The sequence below is a fragment of the Ailuropoda melanoleuca genome, chromosome 2 (genome assembly GCF_002007445.2).
Source record: "Ailuropoda melanoleuca isolate Jingjing chromosome 2, ASM200744v2, whole genome shotgun sequence".
Classification (NCBI taxonomy): domain Eukaryota; kingdom Metazoa; phylum Chordata; class Mammalia; order Carnivora; family Ursidae; genus Ailuropoda; species Ailuropoda melanoleuca.
In genome coordinates this window covers 21,155,492-21,173,425 of record NC_048219.1, presented here as the reverse complement: position 1 = coordinate 21,173,425, position 17,934 = coordinate 21,155,492, and the positions used below count along the sequence as shown (strand labels likewise).

The following is a 17,934-nucleotide window of genomic DNA, read 5'->3' as shown; positions in this document are numbered from 1 at the left end:
TTCTTTCAAGACTAAGTTCATACATTACTTCTCCATGAAACTTCTCCTGACCCTCTGTTTACTAGGCAAAATTGACTTTTTCCTTTGTGATCTCCTGTATACTGTAGAGATTTCTAGATAATGTCTATAATCCTTTATTACTTTGGACTATAAGTTATATGAAGACAATAATTGTATTTTTGTCTTTGTAACCCTAGTATCTAATACATGGCCTAACATACAGTAAGAACCCAGTGAATTTGTTGGAAGAGGACATTAATAGATCCAGAGTGTCATCTTGTATTTGAAGGTATTCTGGCATGGAATTTTTATGGGTAGAATTGAGTGAGACCCTTTAATTTTGTATATTGGGGAAAGGGCTGAAACACCATCATTCCTACCACATTCTTTTGGCCAAAGCAGTCACAAGTCCAGCCCAAAGTCATGGTATGGGAAAATAAACTCTACCTCTTGATGGGAGTTGCTGCAAAGTCACTTTACAACGGGATGTGAATACAGGGAGGGGAATAATTTTGAATCATTTTGAAAATGATCTACTACAGTCCTTACTACCAAAAGGTTTTAAGTAGGAGAATGACATGGGGCGCCTGGGTGGCGCAGTCGTTAAGCATCTGCCGTCGGCTCAGGGCGTGATCCCAGCATCCTGGGATCGAGCCCCACATCAGGCTCCTCCGCTAGGAGCCTGCTTCTTCCTCTTCCACGCCCCCTGCTTGTGTTCCCTCTCTCGCTGGCTGTCTCTGTCAAATAAATAAATAAAATCTTAAAAAAAAAAAAAAAAGTAGGAGAATGACATGATCAGATTTGCCTTTTGAAAAGATAACTCTGGATGTAGTGTGAAGAATGGATAGGCATTTGGTAAGAGGGTATAGAGAGACCAGATAAGGGAGGGTATTGTAGTAATCCAAATGAGAAATAATGGCAGTTTAAACTAGGATACTGACAGTGGGGATGGAGAAAAGTGGGTACATTAGGGAAGGATTTAGCAGGTAAAAACTGAGGACTTGGTGTGTGTGATTGAACCTTGGGACTAAGATGTAGAAAAGTGTCAGGAATGACTCACATTTCTGGTTTGAGCAACAGGATAGATAATGAGATGGGAGCGCTCAGTTTGTGGAGGTAAGATCCAAAGTTCAGTTTGGGGTATGCTGAATTTGAGGTGCTTTTAAGATACCCAGGTAAAGGTGTCAGTGAGAGGTTTTATACATATACTTGGAGCTCAGAGGATAGGACTGTGCCTAAGATAAAAATTTGTAATCATTGATATATAGATGGTGACTAATGACATGGACATGGGTGAAATCACTTAGGAAGAGAAGAAAAGAGAGTTAAGAACAAGCTTGGGCCAGCTAGAAGATCATGAGCTTCCAGGGGCGCCGGGGTAGCGCAGTGGTTAAGCATCTGCCTTCAGCTCAGGGCGTGATCCCAGCGTTCTGGGTTCGAGCCCCACATCAGGCTCCTCCACTAAGAGCCTGCTTCTTCCTCTCCCACTCCCCCTGCTTGTGTTCCCTCTCTCGCTGGCTGTCTCTGTCAAATAAATAAATAAAATCTTAAAAAAAAAAAAATTGGTTTAAAAAAAAAAAAAAAGAACATCATGAGCTTCCAAAGGAAACTTAGAGCAGAGAGAGGAAGAGAAAAGGAAAACCAAGAGAACATAACATTACAGGAGCCAGAGGGAAGAAGTTGCAGCAGTGTCGATATGAGGTTAGATGGTTAGATAAGATCATAATTTAAAAATGGTCACTGTGTTTTACTAAAATGGAAGCCATCTTATTGAAGTGGGGAGAGTGGAAGATGATGAAACGGTGGTAGCACATTGGACAATGCTTTTGAGAAATTTGGCTGTGAAAGATAGGAGAGAGAAAGGACCAAAGGGAGAAGGGAGGCTTGAAAAAGGATATTTTAATTTGGAAAAACTGAGAACACGTTAAGGTTATACGAGTGATTTTTCATGTTAGGCAGCCCTCAAGGGTCCATCCAGCCTGTCTCTCTAAAGCTGCTATGTGAGAGCGGGGTTGAGAGAAGGAGATCCTCAGCTGCTACCCTGTCAGAGGCATAACTGCTATAGTGGGACTAGCTGTCTTATTCAGCAGTTCATCCCATTCCTGCCCCATCTTCCCATTCCCTGCTGTGCACCTAAACTTGCCAACTCCCCTGGACCTATCAGGAATATTCTGAAGTACACCCAAACTCATCGGGACTTTCCCAAAGTCTCCCAACATTTGTTTTTAATGAGTCTGTATCTCTTATCAGAATGTATACTCTTTGAGGACATTGAATAAGTATTATTTTGTGCTTGCCTTATAAGGGACTGTTCTGGACATTATGCTGATATGATGATCTAGTCTCAAATCCTCCTTCCCGGAAAGAGGTGGTAGTTACACACCATGTGGAATAGTACATGAGTACTGTAAGAGATTTTTCTGATGAAATTTTGTAAGTATTTAGAAGGGGGGGAAACTCACTAGATTAGGAGAATCAGGAAAAATTTTAAGAAGAAAATGACATTTGAGGCTAGAGCTTTAAGGATTTATATATTTTAGGAGTAGTGGGTACAGGTGGGTAGAGGCAGTCATTCCAGAAGGAACCACATGAGCAAAGGCACAGAGAACAGAAAGCAAAATAACTAGGTCACTTAGCTTCTCTGAAGCATAGAATATAATATGAAAGCATTCAATATAAGCAAAGGGAAGTCTTTAAAGGTTTACAAAAAAATAGTGATTACTAGTTTAGATCTGTGTTTCATTCGGTATTATAGACCTAACACAATTCTGTACCTAGCACATATTTGTCACTTAGGAGAAATTTTTTTACTCAACTGTTGAACCTCAAAGAGTGGGGAGTGCCTGAGCAGGTTGGCTTGTAATAACTTTTGAATTTGTTATAACTCTAGCCATGCAAAAGCTGGAACCAAGCTTTGAGAAATGAACCCCCGAGTGATCCTTAACTGGTCTCTTGCCTCTGGCCATCTACATAATCAGCTTGAAACTGGGATCTGAAGCCAGTAGGAATACTGCTTTGTGTCCTGGAAGAATTGAGGACTGAAAGGCAGACCTGCTAAAAGGTCATATTAGCTAGGTCAGGGGGACTGAGTGGAGCGCAAATTAATATGTCAGTTTTCACCCAGTTTCTATAGAGTGNCTTTCACCCAGTTTTTATAGGGTGTTTAAACCTTGTTTATTAAATTCTTCATACATAATGGACCAGGCAGCTTAGAAGAATTAACTGGAGAGACAGCTCTCTTTCCTGGGCTTATCTTTAAGTAGGAGCCCTTTGTCAGTGGGGCTGTGCAGATTGCTATCTAGAACACATCTTGGGAAGGATCATGGACATTCCAGACCTCAGCAGGTTCCAGCATTCTGGGCTGGGATGTGACAGGGAGGATGAGTGGGGTGACAGGGAGGGTGAGTGGCTGTGTGATCCTGTCTAGGAAGGCTTTGCTGACTCCTGTGTTAACGTTAGATGCAGGTTCTCATCGGTCTATGTGATAGTTATTTTTATAAATCAATTTGGCTAGGCTCTAGTTCCCAGTTTTTCAATTAAATGTTAATCTAGGTGTTATTCTGTAAGTATTTTGTAGATGTGGCTAATATTAAAAAAAAATCTCTTGATTTTAAGTGAGGGAGACTCTCCTGGGTGGGGGTCATCCAATCAGTTGAAAGACCTTTAAACCGAACCAGGGCGCCTGGCTGGCTCAGTCAGTAGAGCATGAGACTGCAGATCTTGGGGTCATGAGTTTGAGCCCCATGTTGGCAGTAGAGATTACTTAATAAATAAAAAATAAAATGGGTCACCTGGGTGGCTCAGTCAGTTAAGCGTCTGCCTTTGGCTCAGGTCATGATCCCAGGGTTCTGGGATTGAGTCCCGCATCAGACTCTCTGCTCAGCGGGGAGCCTACTTCTCCCTCTGCCTGCTGCTCCTTCTGCTTGTGCGCTTGCACTCCCTCTCTCTCCCTCCCATTCTCTCTCTCTGACAAATAAGTAAATAAACAAACAAACCTAATCAAATCAGAGAACTAACTGTAGGTAATACAAAATCAATTCAGAAACCCACCCTTAAGGTTCTGATCTTCCAGGACCACTTCCTTTTTATTTTTATTTTTTAACGAGGCTCCATGCTCAGTGTGGGGCTTGAACTCAACCACCCTGAGATCAAGAGTTGCGTGCTCTGCCAACTGAGCCAGCCTAGACGCTCCTCTCCAGGACCAGTTCTGGCAGCAATTTTTATATCAGTCAGAGAAATAGAACTGCTATGAGTGATATAGAATAAGGATTTATTACTTAATTGTGGAAACTGGTAGAGCAGTGTATGCATGCTATTGCTTCTGTGTCTAGTGTTCAGAGGGAGATTGCCAGACCATCAGTCAGAAAGGAAAGCTGGATGTGGACAGGAGCAAGAGCAAACAGCGACCCACAAGGACAAACTGAAACCCACGTACATCTCTCACGACCTTCAGCCTCATTGCTATGGGTGACCTGCAGGGGAAGCTGGCATCCTTCAGCACAGAACTACACAGTACTTGGCTCAGGACTCAAGAGAAGCTGAGGGAAGATATCTGATAGAGTCTGGAGGATCTGTAAGTCTGGGTATTGTTCCATGCCTTCTAGGTGAGCTAGCGTATCAGTGACATCATGAGCAAGTTGCCACAGTACGTGCCACCATCTGTTGACCTTTAGAACATTACAAATGTGGCTGTAGCTTTATTTCTACCTTTTAAATGTCACATAAAATATCTCTGTGGCCTCCGCTACCTCAGAACCACTCAGAGAAGAGAATTTTGCATAACCTAATTCCAGCCCAGCTTAGGTAATACATACAAAGCCATTATATCATATTATGTATTTCCATAAAACAGTAACTTTCCGATGGTTTTCTATCACCTAAGAAACAAAATCCAAATGCTTTTTTTTTTTTTTTTAAACACGGGGCTAGAACTCATAACCCTGAGATCAAGACCCGAACTGAAATCAAGAGTTGGATGCTTAACCGACTAAGCCACCCAGGCACCCCAACCCAAATGCTTTAATATGACATCTAAGCATCATAGAAGGCTTTTCAGGATCAGACCTCTGGCTGCCTCTCCAGCTTGAACCTTTATCATTGTATCCTGGAATTTTTTTCATACCTCTTTGCCTTTGTTGACACTAGCCCTTCAATTAAAATATCTTTTTCCTACTTCACCTGCCTAGCAAGATTCTCCTCATCTTTCAGAGCCAACCAGCTTCATCCATCCCTGTGAAACCCGATCATATTCCTACTGTCTTAGACAGCTCATTGCATCCTCTTCTGTACCAGCTCCCTACATTATTATGTATAGCACATTATACTATAAAATGTTTTTTAACATGTAGTCTTCCCCACTAGATTGTGAGCTCCTAAGGGCAACATCTGTTTATTTCAACTCTGTGTTCCTGTTTACCAAGCACAGTACTTGGCCCATGAAAATAACAATAATAGTTATCAATTAATGAGTGCCTAATGTATGACAAGTACAGTGCAATGAATTTTGAGTCATTTCTCATCATCCTAATGATTCTGCAGTAGGTAGGTAGTATGATCAATCTCCACATTTGTTGAATAAAATTAATTAATTAATGTATTATCTAAAATTAAAAATTGCAGGGCACCTGGGTGGCATAGCGGTTAAGCGTCTGCCTTTGGCTCAGGGCGTGATCCCAGCATTATGGGATCGAGCCCCACATCAGGCTCCTCTGCTATGAGCCTGCTTCTTCCTCTCCCACTTCCCCTGCTTGTGTTCCCTTTCTTGCTGGCTGTCTCTATCTCTGTCAAATAAATAAATAAAAATCTATTTAAAAATTTAAATTAAATTAAATTAAATTAAAAATTGCAATCATTTTCCAGTGTTCTCTTTAGGCAGTGGAACGTTTTCTTCAAGTGAAATCTTACGTAGAAGCCTAAGACATAAAACATAGAACATGGGGTTATTCTGATTCGGGTTTCCTGTAGTTTCCTGAAGCACCTCTACACAACTCTGGAACTTTGAAGGGCAATACTTCGTTTCCTAACAAAGAACCTGGCATGAAGAAGGATTGTGCCATATGTGATAGCAAGATGAAGTCAAGAACCCTGACTTTCAGCCCAGTGCTACACCAAGCTGCCTTTTAACTTTGATTTAGTTTGCTATTAAGTCAATGATATCATTTATAGAATATAAGTTTTCTGTAGTCTCAAGATACTGAATATGCTAGAGACGTAGGAGATGATTCTGTTTTCTGTACCTCTCCCTTTACCTCTACATGTAACCTGAGACCTACTTCCTTTATTTATTTATTTTTAAGTAAGTTCTGTGCCCAGTGTGGGGCTTGAGTTCACAACCCCAGAATCAAGATTCACATGCTCTACCGACTGAGCCAGCCAGGCACCCGAGATCTACTTCCTTTAGACTAAAGATCAAAGTCATTAATGTGGCCTCACCTCTAGCTTCATCTCGTGCCTCTCCGCATCTTGTTTCGTGTGCTTTATCAGTACAGAGCACGTTTAGTTCCTCACACTCACCAGTCTGCCTCAACATCTTGGCAACTACTGTTTTCTCTGCCAGGGTTCCCATCTCACTTTCTCCACCCCTTTCGCCTGGCTAACTCCTACTCATCCTTCAAGTCTAAGCTTAAAGGGAAGTTTCCCATCATCTCCCAGCCTGGGCAAGGGCCCTTGTTACATGCTTCCATAGCATTCTGTGCTTGCCATTCATTTGTTGTACACTTAGAATAAATTTCCTTTTGTTTTTCTTTTTTTTTTTTTTAAGATTTTATTTATTTATTTATTTATTCGACAGAGATAGAGACAGCCAGCGAGAGAGGGAACTCAGGCAGGGGAGTGGGAGAGGAAGAAGCAGGCTCACAGCAGAGGAGCCTGATGTGGGGTTCGATCCCAGAACGCCAGGATCACGCCCTGAACCGAAGGCAGACGCTTAACCGCTGTGCCACCCAGGCGCCCCTGCTTTTGTTTTTCTATCAGTACAATGAGGAGCAGCCCTTAGAACTCTAAAGAACTCTTCCAGCTCTGGAAGTCTCTGTCTGCTACTTTGAGTCTAGGGCTTTCATTTCAACACAACTGCTTCTCCTGGTTGGGGCCTGAGCACCAACGGTGCCATAGCCATTCTGCTGCAGGCCGACCTTTGGTTTGGAACTCCATACGCACACCTGATGATCACCAGTCTGTCACTGCTGCCACTTACAGTGCCGCCAAGATCGGGCATTTGGGGTTATCTGGCAAGTAAGTGCCTTCCTATAAAGTAGCTACCAGGTAGTTCTGCAACAGGTGCTTACCCCAAAGTCTGTCTCATTAGAATTATAGATGGAATTATAAATAGCTACTTCTGAGCAACCTTGGTCTCTAGTTTCTTTTAAACTGTAATGATTAGGCATGCAGCTGCCACAGAATGGGCACCAGGTCTGCGCCCACTGTTTCCCTTCCCTGCTTTCTTCCTGCACTCCCCACTCCTTCCCCTGCCCTCCCAATGCTGCCCACCCTGAAAAACTGCCTAGAGCTCCCCGGAAGACCAGGTGGTGAATACTTATTCTGCTGGGAAACAGAAGAGTACTTCTTGAGTAAAAAGCATGCCTCCCAAGTCCAAGCACCACCTAAATGATGGTGATGTCACTGGTGCTGTGAAAAGTGAAAGGAGAAATCTTTTGGAAGATGATTCAGATGAAGGAGAGGACTTTTTTTTTAAGGGGACCATCTGGACCAGGATTTGGACCTATTAATTATGAAATTAAGCATGTTCAGAATCAAGTGGATGAAATTATTGCTGTCATGCAAAAAAAATTACAAAGATAAAAGAATCCTGTTACGTCATTTAATTCTTCTCTCCATCCTCTATGTGATATAAAAAGCTTATTGGATAATGCAACTGCTATCAGCAACAGGTCCAAACAACTTCAAAGGAAATGTGGTGTCATGGATGCAAAATAAAAGCCATCATGGCTTTGGCTGCTGTTATCCTTTTGCTAGCGATTATCATTCTTATAGTCGTGAAATACCATACTTGGTTTGGTGACAGAGATCGTCATTATACAAAATCTGGGACAATAATAAGAAAAGACTGCTGCAGGAGCGCCTGGGTGGCTCAGTCATTTAAATGTCTTTCTTCTGCTTGGGTCTTGATCCCAGGGTCCTGGGATCGAGCCCTGCGTCAGGCTCCCTGCTCAGTGGGGAGTCTGCTTCTCCCTCTCCCTCTGCCCCTGCTTGTGCTCTCTCTCTCTCTCTGTGTCAAATAAATGAATGAAATCTTAAAAAAAAAAGAAAGAAAGAAAGAAAAGCCTGCTGCGTAACTTAAGTGAAACCTATGTATATAACTTTCAAAACTTCTTTTTTAAGAAGCTGAGGCAAGTATCACTTCAAAGTGGAGCATTGAGAATGTCCAGTTATCTTCTTCCCTTCTAACAAAAGGGAACTTTTATTTACTTTTTAAAGATTTTATTTATTTATTTATTTGAGAGAGAGCGTGAGGGGGGGGCAGAGGGAGAAGCAGACTCCCTGCTGAGCAGGGAGCCCGATATGGGACTCTCAATCCCAGGACCCTGGGATCATGACTCAAGCCAAAGCAAGACACTTAACCAACTGAGCCACCCAGACGTCCCAGAAGGGAACTTTTAAATTTATAATTATGTTTAAGGCAAAGATAACCAGCCTAGGGGTGCCTGGGCGGCTCAGTCGGTTAAGTGTCAACTCTTAATTTCAGCTCAGGTCATGATCTCAGGGTCATGAGACCTAGCCCCTGTGTTGGGCTCCGCACTCAGCGGGGAATCTGCTTTTAAGGTTCTCTCCTTCTGCCCCTCCCCTCCTGTGTGTTCTCTCTCTCTCAAATAAATAAGTAAATCTTCGGGATGCCTGTGCACTCTCTCTTTTCTCTAGCACTCTCTCTGGCAAATAAATAAATAATCTTTAGAAATAAATACATATGGGGTGCCTGGGTGGCGCAGTCGTTAAGCGTCTGCCTTCAGCTCAGGGCGTGATCCCGGCGTTCTGGGATCGAGCCCCACATCAGGCTCCTCTGCTGGTAGCCTGCTTCTTCCTCTCCCACTCCCCCTGCTTGTGTTCCCTCTCTCGCTGGCTGTCTCTCTTCTCTGTCAAATAAATAAACAAAATCTTTTTTTAAAAAAGTTTTTATTTATTTGAGAGAGAGAGATCACGAGCAGGAGGAGGGGCAGAAGGAGAAGCAGGCTCCCCACTGAGCAGGGAGCCCAATGCCAAGATCATGACCTCAGTCTAAGGCAGACTCTAAACCAACTGAGCCACCCAGGCACCCTATTTATTCAAACTCTTAAGTTATTCTTTTCCTGATTGTATAATACAAGTTGACCTCAGCTATAAAAATAAGAGTTATATATCTACCTTGTGAGGTAGTTATGAGGATAGATAGAGTGTGTTGAATGATTCAAGGAATTTGTAAACAAAGGGACTGAACAGGAGAGTGTAACTTTCCAAATTGGTTAGGTCAAGGGAGAGGATTATCAGGGTGTGGACTTCATTTTTTTTTTAAGATTTTATTTATTTGAGAGAGAGAAAGAGAGAGTGTGAGCAGGGCCTGGGTGCAGATGGCAGAGGGAGAAGCAGACTCCCCACTGAGCATGGAGCCCAATGTGGGGCTCAATCCCAGAACCTTGAGATCATGACCTGAGCCCGGGGCAGACACTTTAACCGACTGAGCCACCCAGGCGCCCCTACGATGTGGACTTCAGATAAAACCCTGGTACCAGAAAGTAACAACATTCACATTTGTAAAATTCTATTTCCTCAAGAACTTCTTAGTATTCAAGAACCTAAAAATTGGGAAGTACTTTCTACTTTCTTCATCCTCACTGTATGCATTAATTGGCTTGTGGGGGCAGGGGAGCAGGTTATGAGTGTGGGATCCTAAGTCTGACAACTCTGTTACTCTTATGGAAGCATGTTGTTCCCCTCTCCCAAGCTCCCAAAAGAGTGGAAGCCCAGGGTGGTGCACCCTAACTTACTCAATAAATTATTTCTAGGGTATCTAGATCCCATGAGAATAGTTTTCCTTAAAACTGTAAGCCAGTCAAAGCAAGTAACACAACGTAAAAGAAAGATGACAACCAGTAGTTATGATTGGAATCTCTATTTTTCTACCTGCTTCTCCCCTTCTCTCCTTCAGCTGTCTATTTTTATTAAATAAAACGACCTTGGACATTATAAGCATGGCATTTTTTAAGGCTAAAGCCAAAATAGCAAACTAAAATAGACTAAAATAGCAACTAAGCAGCTGCCTTAAGTTGACCTAATTCATTCATTTGTTTGTTTATTCAACAGCTATTTATTAAACATTTTCTCTGTGTGAGGTATAATGCTAAGTGCTAAGGCTGTAAAGATAGATCTTTGCCCTCAGGGAACTCCCAGTCTAGCGGGAGAAAGAGCCAAGTAAGTAGGCTGTTACTTACGGGATGATAACTTATCTGATAGAGGTGGGCACCAAGTGCTGTGGGCGCAGAAACTTGGGTTGTCTGTGAAGGTTTCCTGGAAGAAGTGTATCTGGGGAAAGTCCTGATGAATACGTAAGAGTAGGGAGTTAGTGAGTATTCATAGGATTTTCCTACGTCTTCTGTGAAAATGAAGTAATACATGCCAAATCCTGGAGGAAAGCATGGCTGAAGTATGGCCTGAAGGAAGTAGGGCAGTTGGAGTAAAAGCAGGAAAATGTTGGTTATAAAAATTGTGAGGGGCACCTGGGTGGCTCAGTTGGTTAAGTGGCCTGCTCTTGATTTCAGCTCAGGTCATGACCTCGGAGTCCTGGGATCAAGCCCTGTGTTAGGCTCTGCACTCAGCAGGGAGTCTGCTTCAGGATTCTCTCGCTCTGCCCTGCCCGGTGCTCTCACTCTTAACGCTCGCCCTCTGTCTCTAAAATAAATAAATAAATCTTTAAAAAAACAAAAAAAAGAATTGTGAGTAGAAGTTTGTGCTAGAATAGAAGATGATCTGTCAGTGATTTGATGGTTTCCCTAAAGTCCTGATAAAGTGTGAGGTGGGGTTTCTATAAAAAGAAGACCTTTTCTGTGGTAGGATCAAAACTGGTATCCACCATCTTGGTCTCCCCAGAGTGGGAGACCAGTGGGGATCGTGGCTTTGACCGTTATAAACTTTTTAATGCCTACTATCTAATAATAGGATAGAACCCATGTTACTTGATTGTGAGCCCCTTCTCTCTCATTGTTTTTGCAGGCACCCTAGAATACATTTCCACACAGGCCTTGTGGACGCCCATCTCTACTGCTTGAAAAAATACGTTGTGGACTTCCTAATGGAAAATAAGTAAGAAAGAGGGAGGTGGAGTCAAACTCACAGTGTTTAAACTACCTTGGTTCTTATTTAACAGTTTTAAACCTTGATAATGTTAGATAGCTGGTTTATTTAAATAACAGTTGATTCTCGCCTTTGTTTTAAAAATGAAATCGTGTTACCAACATACTGTTATTTTGTTTGTATCACAGAGTCCCCTGCTTATATTTTAGGGGGCCTGTGTTATAATAAACCAACAAAATATTTTTATAAAACTAATAGTAACCTTTGATGCCTCTTTCTGCACAGTTCAGGCTCTTCTTCCTTCCTTCCGCAAGGTTGAGCTTCCTAGCTCTACTGCTGTTTCGTCTCCAAGCAGGTGTCCCTCCCCTAGGCAATTATTCTATAGGTGGGCCTTCTTAGCAAAGGTTCAGAGACTTACCCAAGGAGAGGGAGAAAAAAGTTTCCTCCAGCTTTGGAAAAGTCCACCTCACCGAGTGGACTTTCACGAATACAGAGAAACAAAATTTGGTACTTTGTCTGATTTTGCTTTGAGAACAGAATTGTGGGCCTTAAGTAACTTCCCATAGATTGTGTCTAGCAGATCATAGGACTTGCGTTGCCAGAAAAAACCTCCTCTGAGGTTGATCTCAAGGATTTTTTATAGTAAATGCAATTAGAGTCCTCAGAGGAACACGTCGGAAAACATTTGGTAACTGTGTGGATAGGAGAGGAGCAGCTCGTCTCCCTTGATGGCTGCTGAATATGTTTCTGCCTTGAATAGCGCTGATGGACTGGAAAGCAAGTAGGCTGGTACCACAGCCTCAAGTTCCTCAGACCAGCTGAGGAAGAGAGTCTGAGAACCTGAGTTTAAATGCTGGCATGGCCTTGGTTGATAGACTTGGATATATACAGGAATATTAATAGAAGGGGAAGTGATCCTCTTGCCCAGTCTATGTCTTGTAGCATCTTAACCCTCACCCCTGACTGCTACACCTGCTAAACCCCCTCAGGAAGACCCATGTAGAACCAATGGTGAAAGAAATCATTTGGACTCCTGGAAAATTTTTCCAGGGATTGTTATTTCTCTATTTCCCCACCCTAGGACACCTGTTGCCCTGCTCCTCTCTGACTTACTATTCTGTTTTATCGTTCAATCAACAAATATTTATTAAGCACCTGTGATGAGGCAGGCATTGTCCTAGATCAACTGTGGGATCCATGGTAAATAAGCAGACATGGGCCCTGCCCTCAGGAATTTTGCAGCCTAAGCTCCAGGGTAGATTGCAGAGACTTAGCTTTTTTTGTTTTTTTTTTTTAATTTATTTGACAGAGAGGCAGCGAGAGAGGGAACACAAGCAGAGGGAGTGGGAGAGGGAGAAGCAGACTTCCCACTGAGCAGGGAGCCCGATGCAGGACTCCATCCCAGAACGCTGGGATTATGACCTGAGCCAAAGGCAGACGCTTAACGACTGAGCCACCCAGGCGCCCCGAGAGACTTTGCTTTTTAAATAGCAAGGAAACTTACACCAAGTTAGACATTAATTCAGGGACCTCTTTTCCAGTCACCAGTCTGGGCTATCTATATTCCAAAAATGAAGTTAACTCTTGGCCTTTAAGGACGTGTTTTTTATTCTCAAGTGAAAATGAAGCCCTGTGAAGTGTAGGCCCTGTGATGTGTTGGGAGAGAATGCAATAGTGGTGGAAATTTTTTTTTATTTTAACTACTTACTAGGGCAAACTTTACACAAATACAGAAGTAGAGAAAGTAATGTAATGGACGAACTCCCCTGTATCCATCACACAGCTTCAACAAGTATCAGTTCGTGGACAGTTTTGTTTTATATGTGCCACCACCCATCTCTCCACTGTCATGCCAGATTATTTTAAAGCAAGTCATTATGATATAATTTCATCTGTAATTATTTCAGTTGTTATTATCTATAAATCCCTGCATATGTATCTGTAAAATATAAAGTCTTTCTATCTTTTAAACAAATGCCATTATCACAACTTAAAAACAAACAAACAAAAACCAACTAAGAGTGTTCCTTAATACTACCAGATGGGATTTTAGCTTTTGGTGCCTGGATATGTAGACAGTTTTGCACCAGAGCTAGCTTCATCCTGGCTGCTGTGGCTCCTTTGTAACTCATTTGGCCACCAGTTGGCTGTTCCCACACCTGGCAAGCGTAGTGCAGTGGTATGTGCCTTGAGGACAAGCCTTAATTTGGTGATTCTGTGGCTCGTGGCCAGAAGCTCTGCCAAACGGGACTTTCCCAGAGCCTGCTGCAATACAGAATGATACAGAGCCTCAGCTCAAACTACCTCCCCATCTCAGGATCTGTTAAAGAGACCCTTACCTCTTCATTCCCCCCCATCTACCCTTTGCCTGTCAGTGTCATTGGGATTAAAGGCATTGTATTGAAAAGTGATAAATTCCAGTGTATTAGGAAAAGTATAAAGGTACAACGGGACAAATTAGAATGGTACTCAAGAGATACTCTTTATTCCTAGCTGGAATAGTGGTGGTCTTGTCTAAAGTTGTGGGAGATGGGATTGAATAGGTTGGTGGGAACAGCATGTAGAAGGCTTTGAAAGCTTAACAGGGAGATACAGATCTTCAAACAGAATAGTCCCTTTTGGAATGAGCAGTGGTACAACCTGGCAGGAGAACACAGACCATGCTGGATGGGAAAGAGACTCCTTCAAGGTAAGTAAGAAGCTTATAATTATCTGGTTATGAAATGATGACTCCTTTAAGGATGGAAGGGAAGAGGTACACCTGGTAGGCACAGCTTTAAGAAAGGACACTTTAGCAGTCTCCTGCTGTCTGTCGCCTGTGAAAGTCGACATTCTTGCCTGTGTTTTGAGGGGGGTGGGGGCGGTTGTTACTGTTTTTCGGTTGCTTACATGTTAATGTCTTCCATCCAAATTCTTAAGCTTAGATACCTACCTGGATTGCTAATGCATTCAATATATGCTTGGTGAACGGGATGAGAAGAGATGTGATGATAGTTCAGACACAGAAGTAATGTCATAGATACGTCAGTAACATCAGTAGTGGGGGAAGAGATGAGGATTTCCGTAGCTGACCAAGTAGAAGAGCTAGAGGCAAACCTGTGGAGAAAAGAAAACCTGCACTCTCTTTAACAAGAGAAGTTTAGTAACTGAGCTGTGTGACCTCGGATGGGTGTCTACTTTTCTGAACCCTCACTTTTCTCATCTGAAAATTAGGAATAACAGTACTTGACCCATATGGTTGTTGTTGAAAATACATGTAAAGAGCAGAGAGCAGGGGCGCCTGGGTGGCTCAGTCGGTTAAGCATCCGACTCTTGATGTCAGCTCAGGTCCTGATCTCAAGGTCATGAGTTCAAGCCCCGTGTTGGGCTCCACATTGGGTGTGGAGCCTACTTAAAACAATAAAATTAAAAAAGCAGCTGAGAGCAGTCGTTGGTGTACAGTAAGAACTCAAATCAATTTTTAATTGTTCACCTACTGTGTGTCAGTCACTGTGTTGCTAAAGATAAGATGCCACATTTACTGGTGGTAAAGATAAAAACATGAAGTTTCTGCTTCAGGTTCCTCACAGTTTAAGGAGAGGGGGGCAGGTTAAACATATTATTACAATAAAATGTGGTAAGTAGTATTAGAGTAGAGTAGTATAATAGTATAATAAAAGCATAAGGGAATTTGGGTTGTTGGTGAAAATGCTCCGTATCTTGATTTGGGGTAATGGTTACAGTAGTATACATTTGATAAAACTCATCAAAATGTACATTTAATATAGATGTATTTTATTAATATACACTACATTTCAAAAAATTTTTAAATGTTTAAAAGATGAGTTGGACTTACCATAATTTATTAAAAACTCAAAGCAACTGACGTTTAATAAATACCCAGATATATTCTTTGAGTGCTTATTGGATTAACAGAAGCCTATACAATCTCTCCAGCCTGTAGGATGTGAACATGTTTATCTTTCTCAAGCCATAAGCACCAACATTGAAAATTTATTCCCATAGCAGTTTTCAGTATTTTTGTTAAGAAGGAAAATGGTATCACACAATACTATATGTCAAATACCTAGCTTTTAAGTCAGTACCTTTTAATCTAAAATAATTTCCTATATCCTATTTCATATTGTATCTGTTTACTTTGAAGGGGGGGAAAAAAGCCTGAAAACAAAGCACAAAGTTAACTTAGCAATCACCTTATCGTCCCAATTACTGCTCTGCTGTGAGAGCTGAGAGAAGAGGAAAGAAAACTCAAGCCCTTAATATTCTGCTCTGCAGACTTGAATTCCAGGCCCTATAAAAGTAGGTTGCCTGTTCTGCCTCTTTCCTAACTAATATTTTGAAGAACTGACCTGAAGTGGAAGACTTTTAAAGGATTTGCCCTCGTGATTTGCTTACAAAGACAGAAAAACCAGAATGCAAAAGTAGCCAAATGTTTCCTTTTGCCATGGGCATCATTTTTAGGCCTTCCCTGGAAGCTTATAGCCACAAGGAGGACCTGATAAGAGACCAAGGCAAAATGCTAAAAATATCAGATTTCAGCAGAACTAATAATCATATGTTTTTTCAAATGTTGGATCTTTAATGGTAGTAATATTAATAATAGAAAAACATATTTAGAGTTCATTACAATTCCAGATCAGGAACGCTCTAGTTTCTGGGACGCCTGGGTGGCATAGCAGTTAAGCGTCTGCCTTCAGCTCAGGGCGTGATCCCGGCGTTATGGGATCAAGCCCCACATCAGGCTCCTCCACTATGAGCCTGCTTCTTCCTCTCCCACTCCCCCTGCTTGTGTTCCCTCTCTCGCTGACTGTGTCTATCTCTGTCGAATAAATAAATAAAATCTTAAAAAAAAAAAAAAAAAGGAAATCTCTAGTTTCTATGTCCAAAAAAACAGAAGAAATTATTGCCAGCTGTCTGGCCTAGAGGGATGACAGTCATTTACACATTTACTCATTCATTTATTCAAATAAATATTTATTTAGCATTTCCTACATGACTATCTGTTGAAACAATAAGCAAAAAATTATAAATCCTGTGGAAAGTGCTATGGTTGCAGTAAACAGGATACTAGTTACTATGGTGTAGTGGAAGGAGTCATGGGCTTTGAGATAAGTATGGAGTAAGTTTCAGCTCTGCCAATTATAAAAGCCGTATTAACCTTAAGAAAGGTAATTAATCTGGGCGCCTGGGTGGCTCAGCGGTTAAGTGTCTGCCTTCGGCTCTGGTTATGAACCTGNGGCAGGAGGAGGGGGGGGGGGAGAAACAGGGGGCCGCGGGGGGGGGGGGGGGGGGGGGGGGGGGGGTCTGCTTCTCCCTCTGCCCTTCACCCTGCTTGTGCTCTCTCCCTCACTTCCTCTCTTTCTTTCAAATAAATAAATAAAATCTTTAAAGAAAAAAAAAAAGATAATCTAAGCTCTAATTACCTCACTTATAAAATAAGGACAATAATACCTACTGTGAAGATTACTGTAAGAATTTGAGATGATGTCTATTAATTTCCTAGCATTACATTCAAAAATGATATGGATTAAAAAACAGTATATAATTGTCTTTGCTGTGAGAGTTCAGCAGCTAGAAATGTTATGAAAGGCTTCCAAGGAGAATGACATTTGAGAGCAGTCTTACAGCTTGATAAATTTTCACAATGCGAACACACCCTTGTAGCTACTATTCTAGTCAAGAAACAGAACATTACCACATTTCCAGGAGCTCTCCTCCTGCTACCTACCAGACAGTAACTATCCCCCACAGCACACAAAAGTAACCACTATCCTGAGCATTAAATTTAAGGAGATAAGATCAGATTTGTACTTTAGAAAAACCTCAATATAGAGGGGTAGATAGAAGGAATAAGACACATGATCAGATTATACTTAAGAGAGAGTATTCTATCTACAATATGAAGGACGGGTTTCAAGAGGAAGACCAATTAAAAGCAGTTGAAGGAATCCAAGCAAATGATGACAGTGGCTTAGACTAAGCTGTGGCAATAGAGATGGAGAGAAGTTGAGAGTTTTTGAAAAGAGATTTAGGGCATAAAAATCAGCAGTTTGATGAATGGTTATGTGAAGAATGGAGGAAGAAGGAAGAGTCAGGTGATTACTAGATTTCTTGCTTGGGTGACTAAATGAATCTTCATATCACTAAGCAAGATAACCAGTGTTACTACCAGTGTTGGTGAGGGGAGGTTTGGGAAAATGATGATGGGTTCAGTTTTAGACACTGAGTTTAAAGTATCTGTGGGTCATCTAAATGGCAGGGTTCATCCAGCGGTTGGAAATGTGAGACTAAAGTAAAGGAGAGAGGTCTTGCTATGGGTCCACATTTGGGAATGAGCAGCAAAGAAGCCACTAAGTGATGATCTGTCTTGGGGAGATAAACAGCATGAGAAAAATCATAGGCAAAAAGAAAACTACTAAGAAACACCCAATATTTCAGGGGAGACAGGTATCAGAAATAGGAACAGATCAAGAGAGTGATGCCACAGAAGGTAAGAGGAGAAGAAATAAGTAATGGCTAATGGCTGGAATTTAGAAAATTCGAAAAATATAAAAAGAAAATATTACCCGTAATTGTACTGTGTGATAACTGAGAGCATTTTGGTGTATTTCTTTTCATCATTTTATATATATATATATAATATATTATATATATATA

General features: G+C 41.7%; 1 protein-coding gene and 1 pseudogene across 2 annotated transcripts in view; both read left to right on the top strand.

The window, feature by feature from the left end:
• The window catches only part of EIF2B3 (eukaryotic translation initiation factor 2B subunit gamma), a 124,711-nt gene that overhangs the window by 80,298 nt on the left and 26,479 nt on the right, over positions 1–17,934 (top strand). For both annotated transcript variants that reach the window (XM_034651399.1, XM_034651392.1), the window contains exon 6: positions 11,197–11,286. In XM_034651399.1, coding sequence (XP_034507290.1) covers positions 11,197–11,286 — 90 coding nt within the window. The remainder of the gene's footprint in view (positions 1–11,196; positions 11,287–17,934) is intronic.
• On the top strand, positions 6,945–9,969 carry LOC100478861 (annotated as a pseudogene).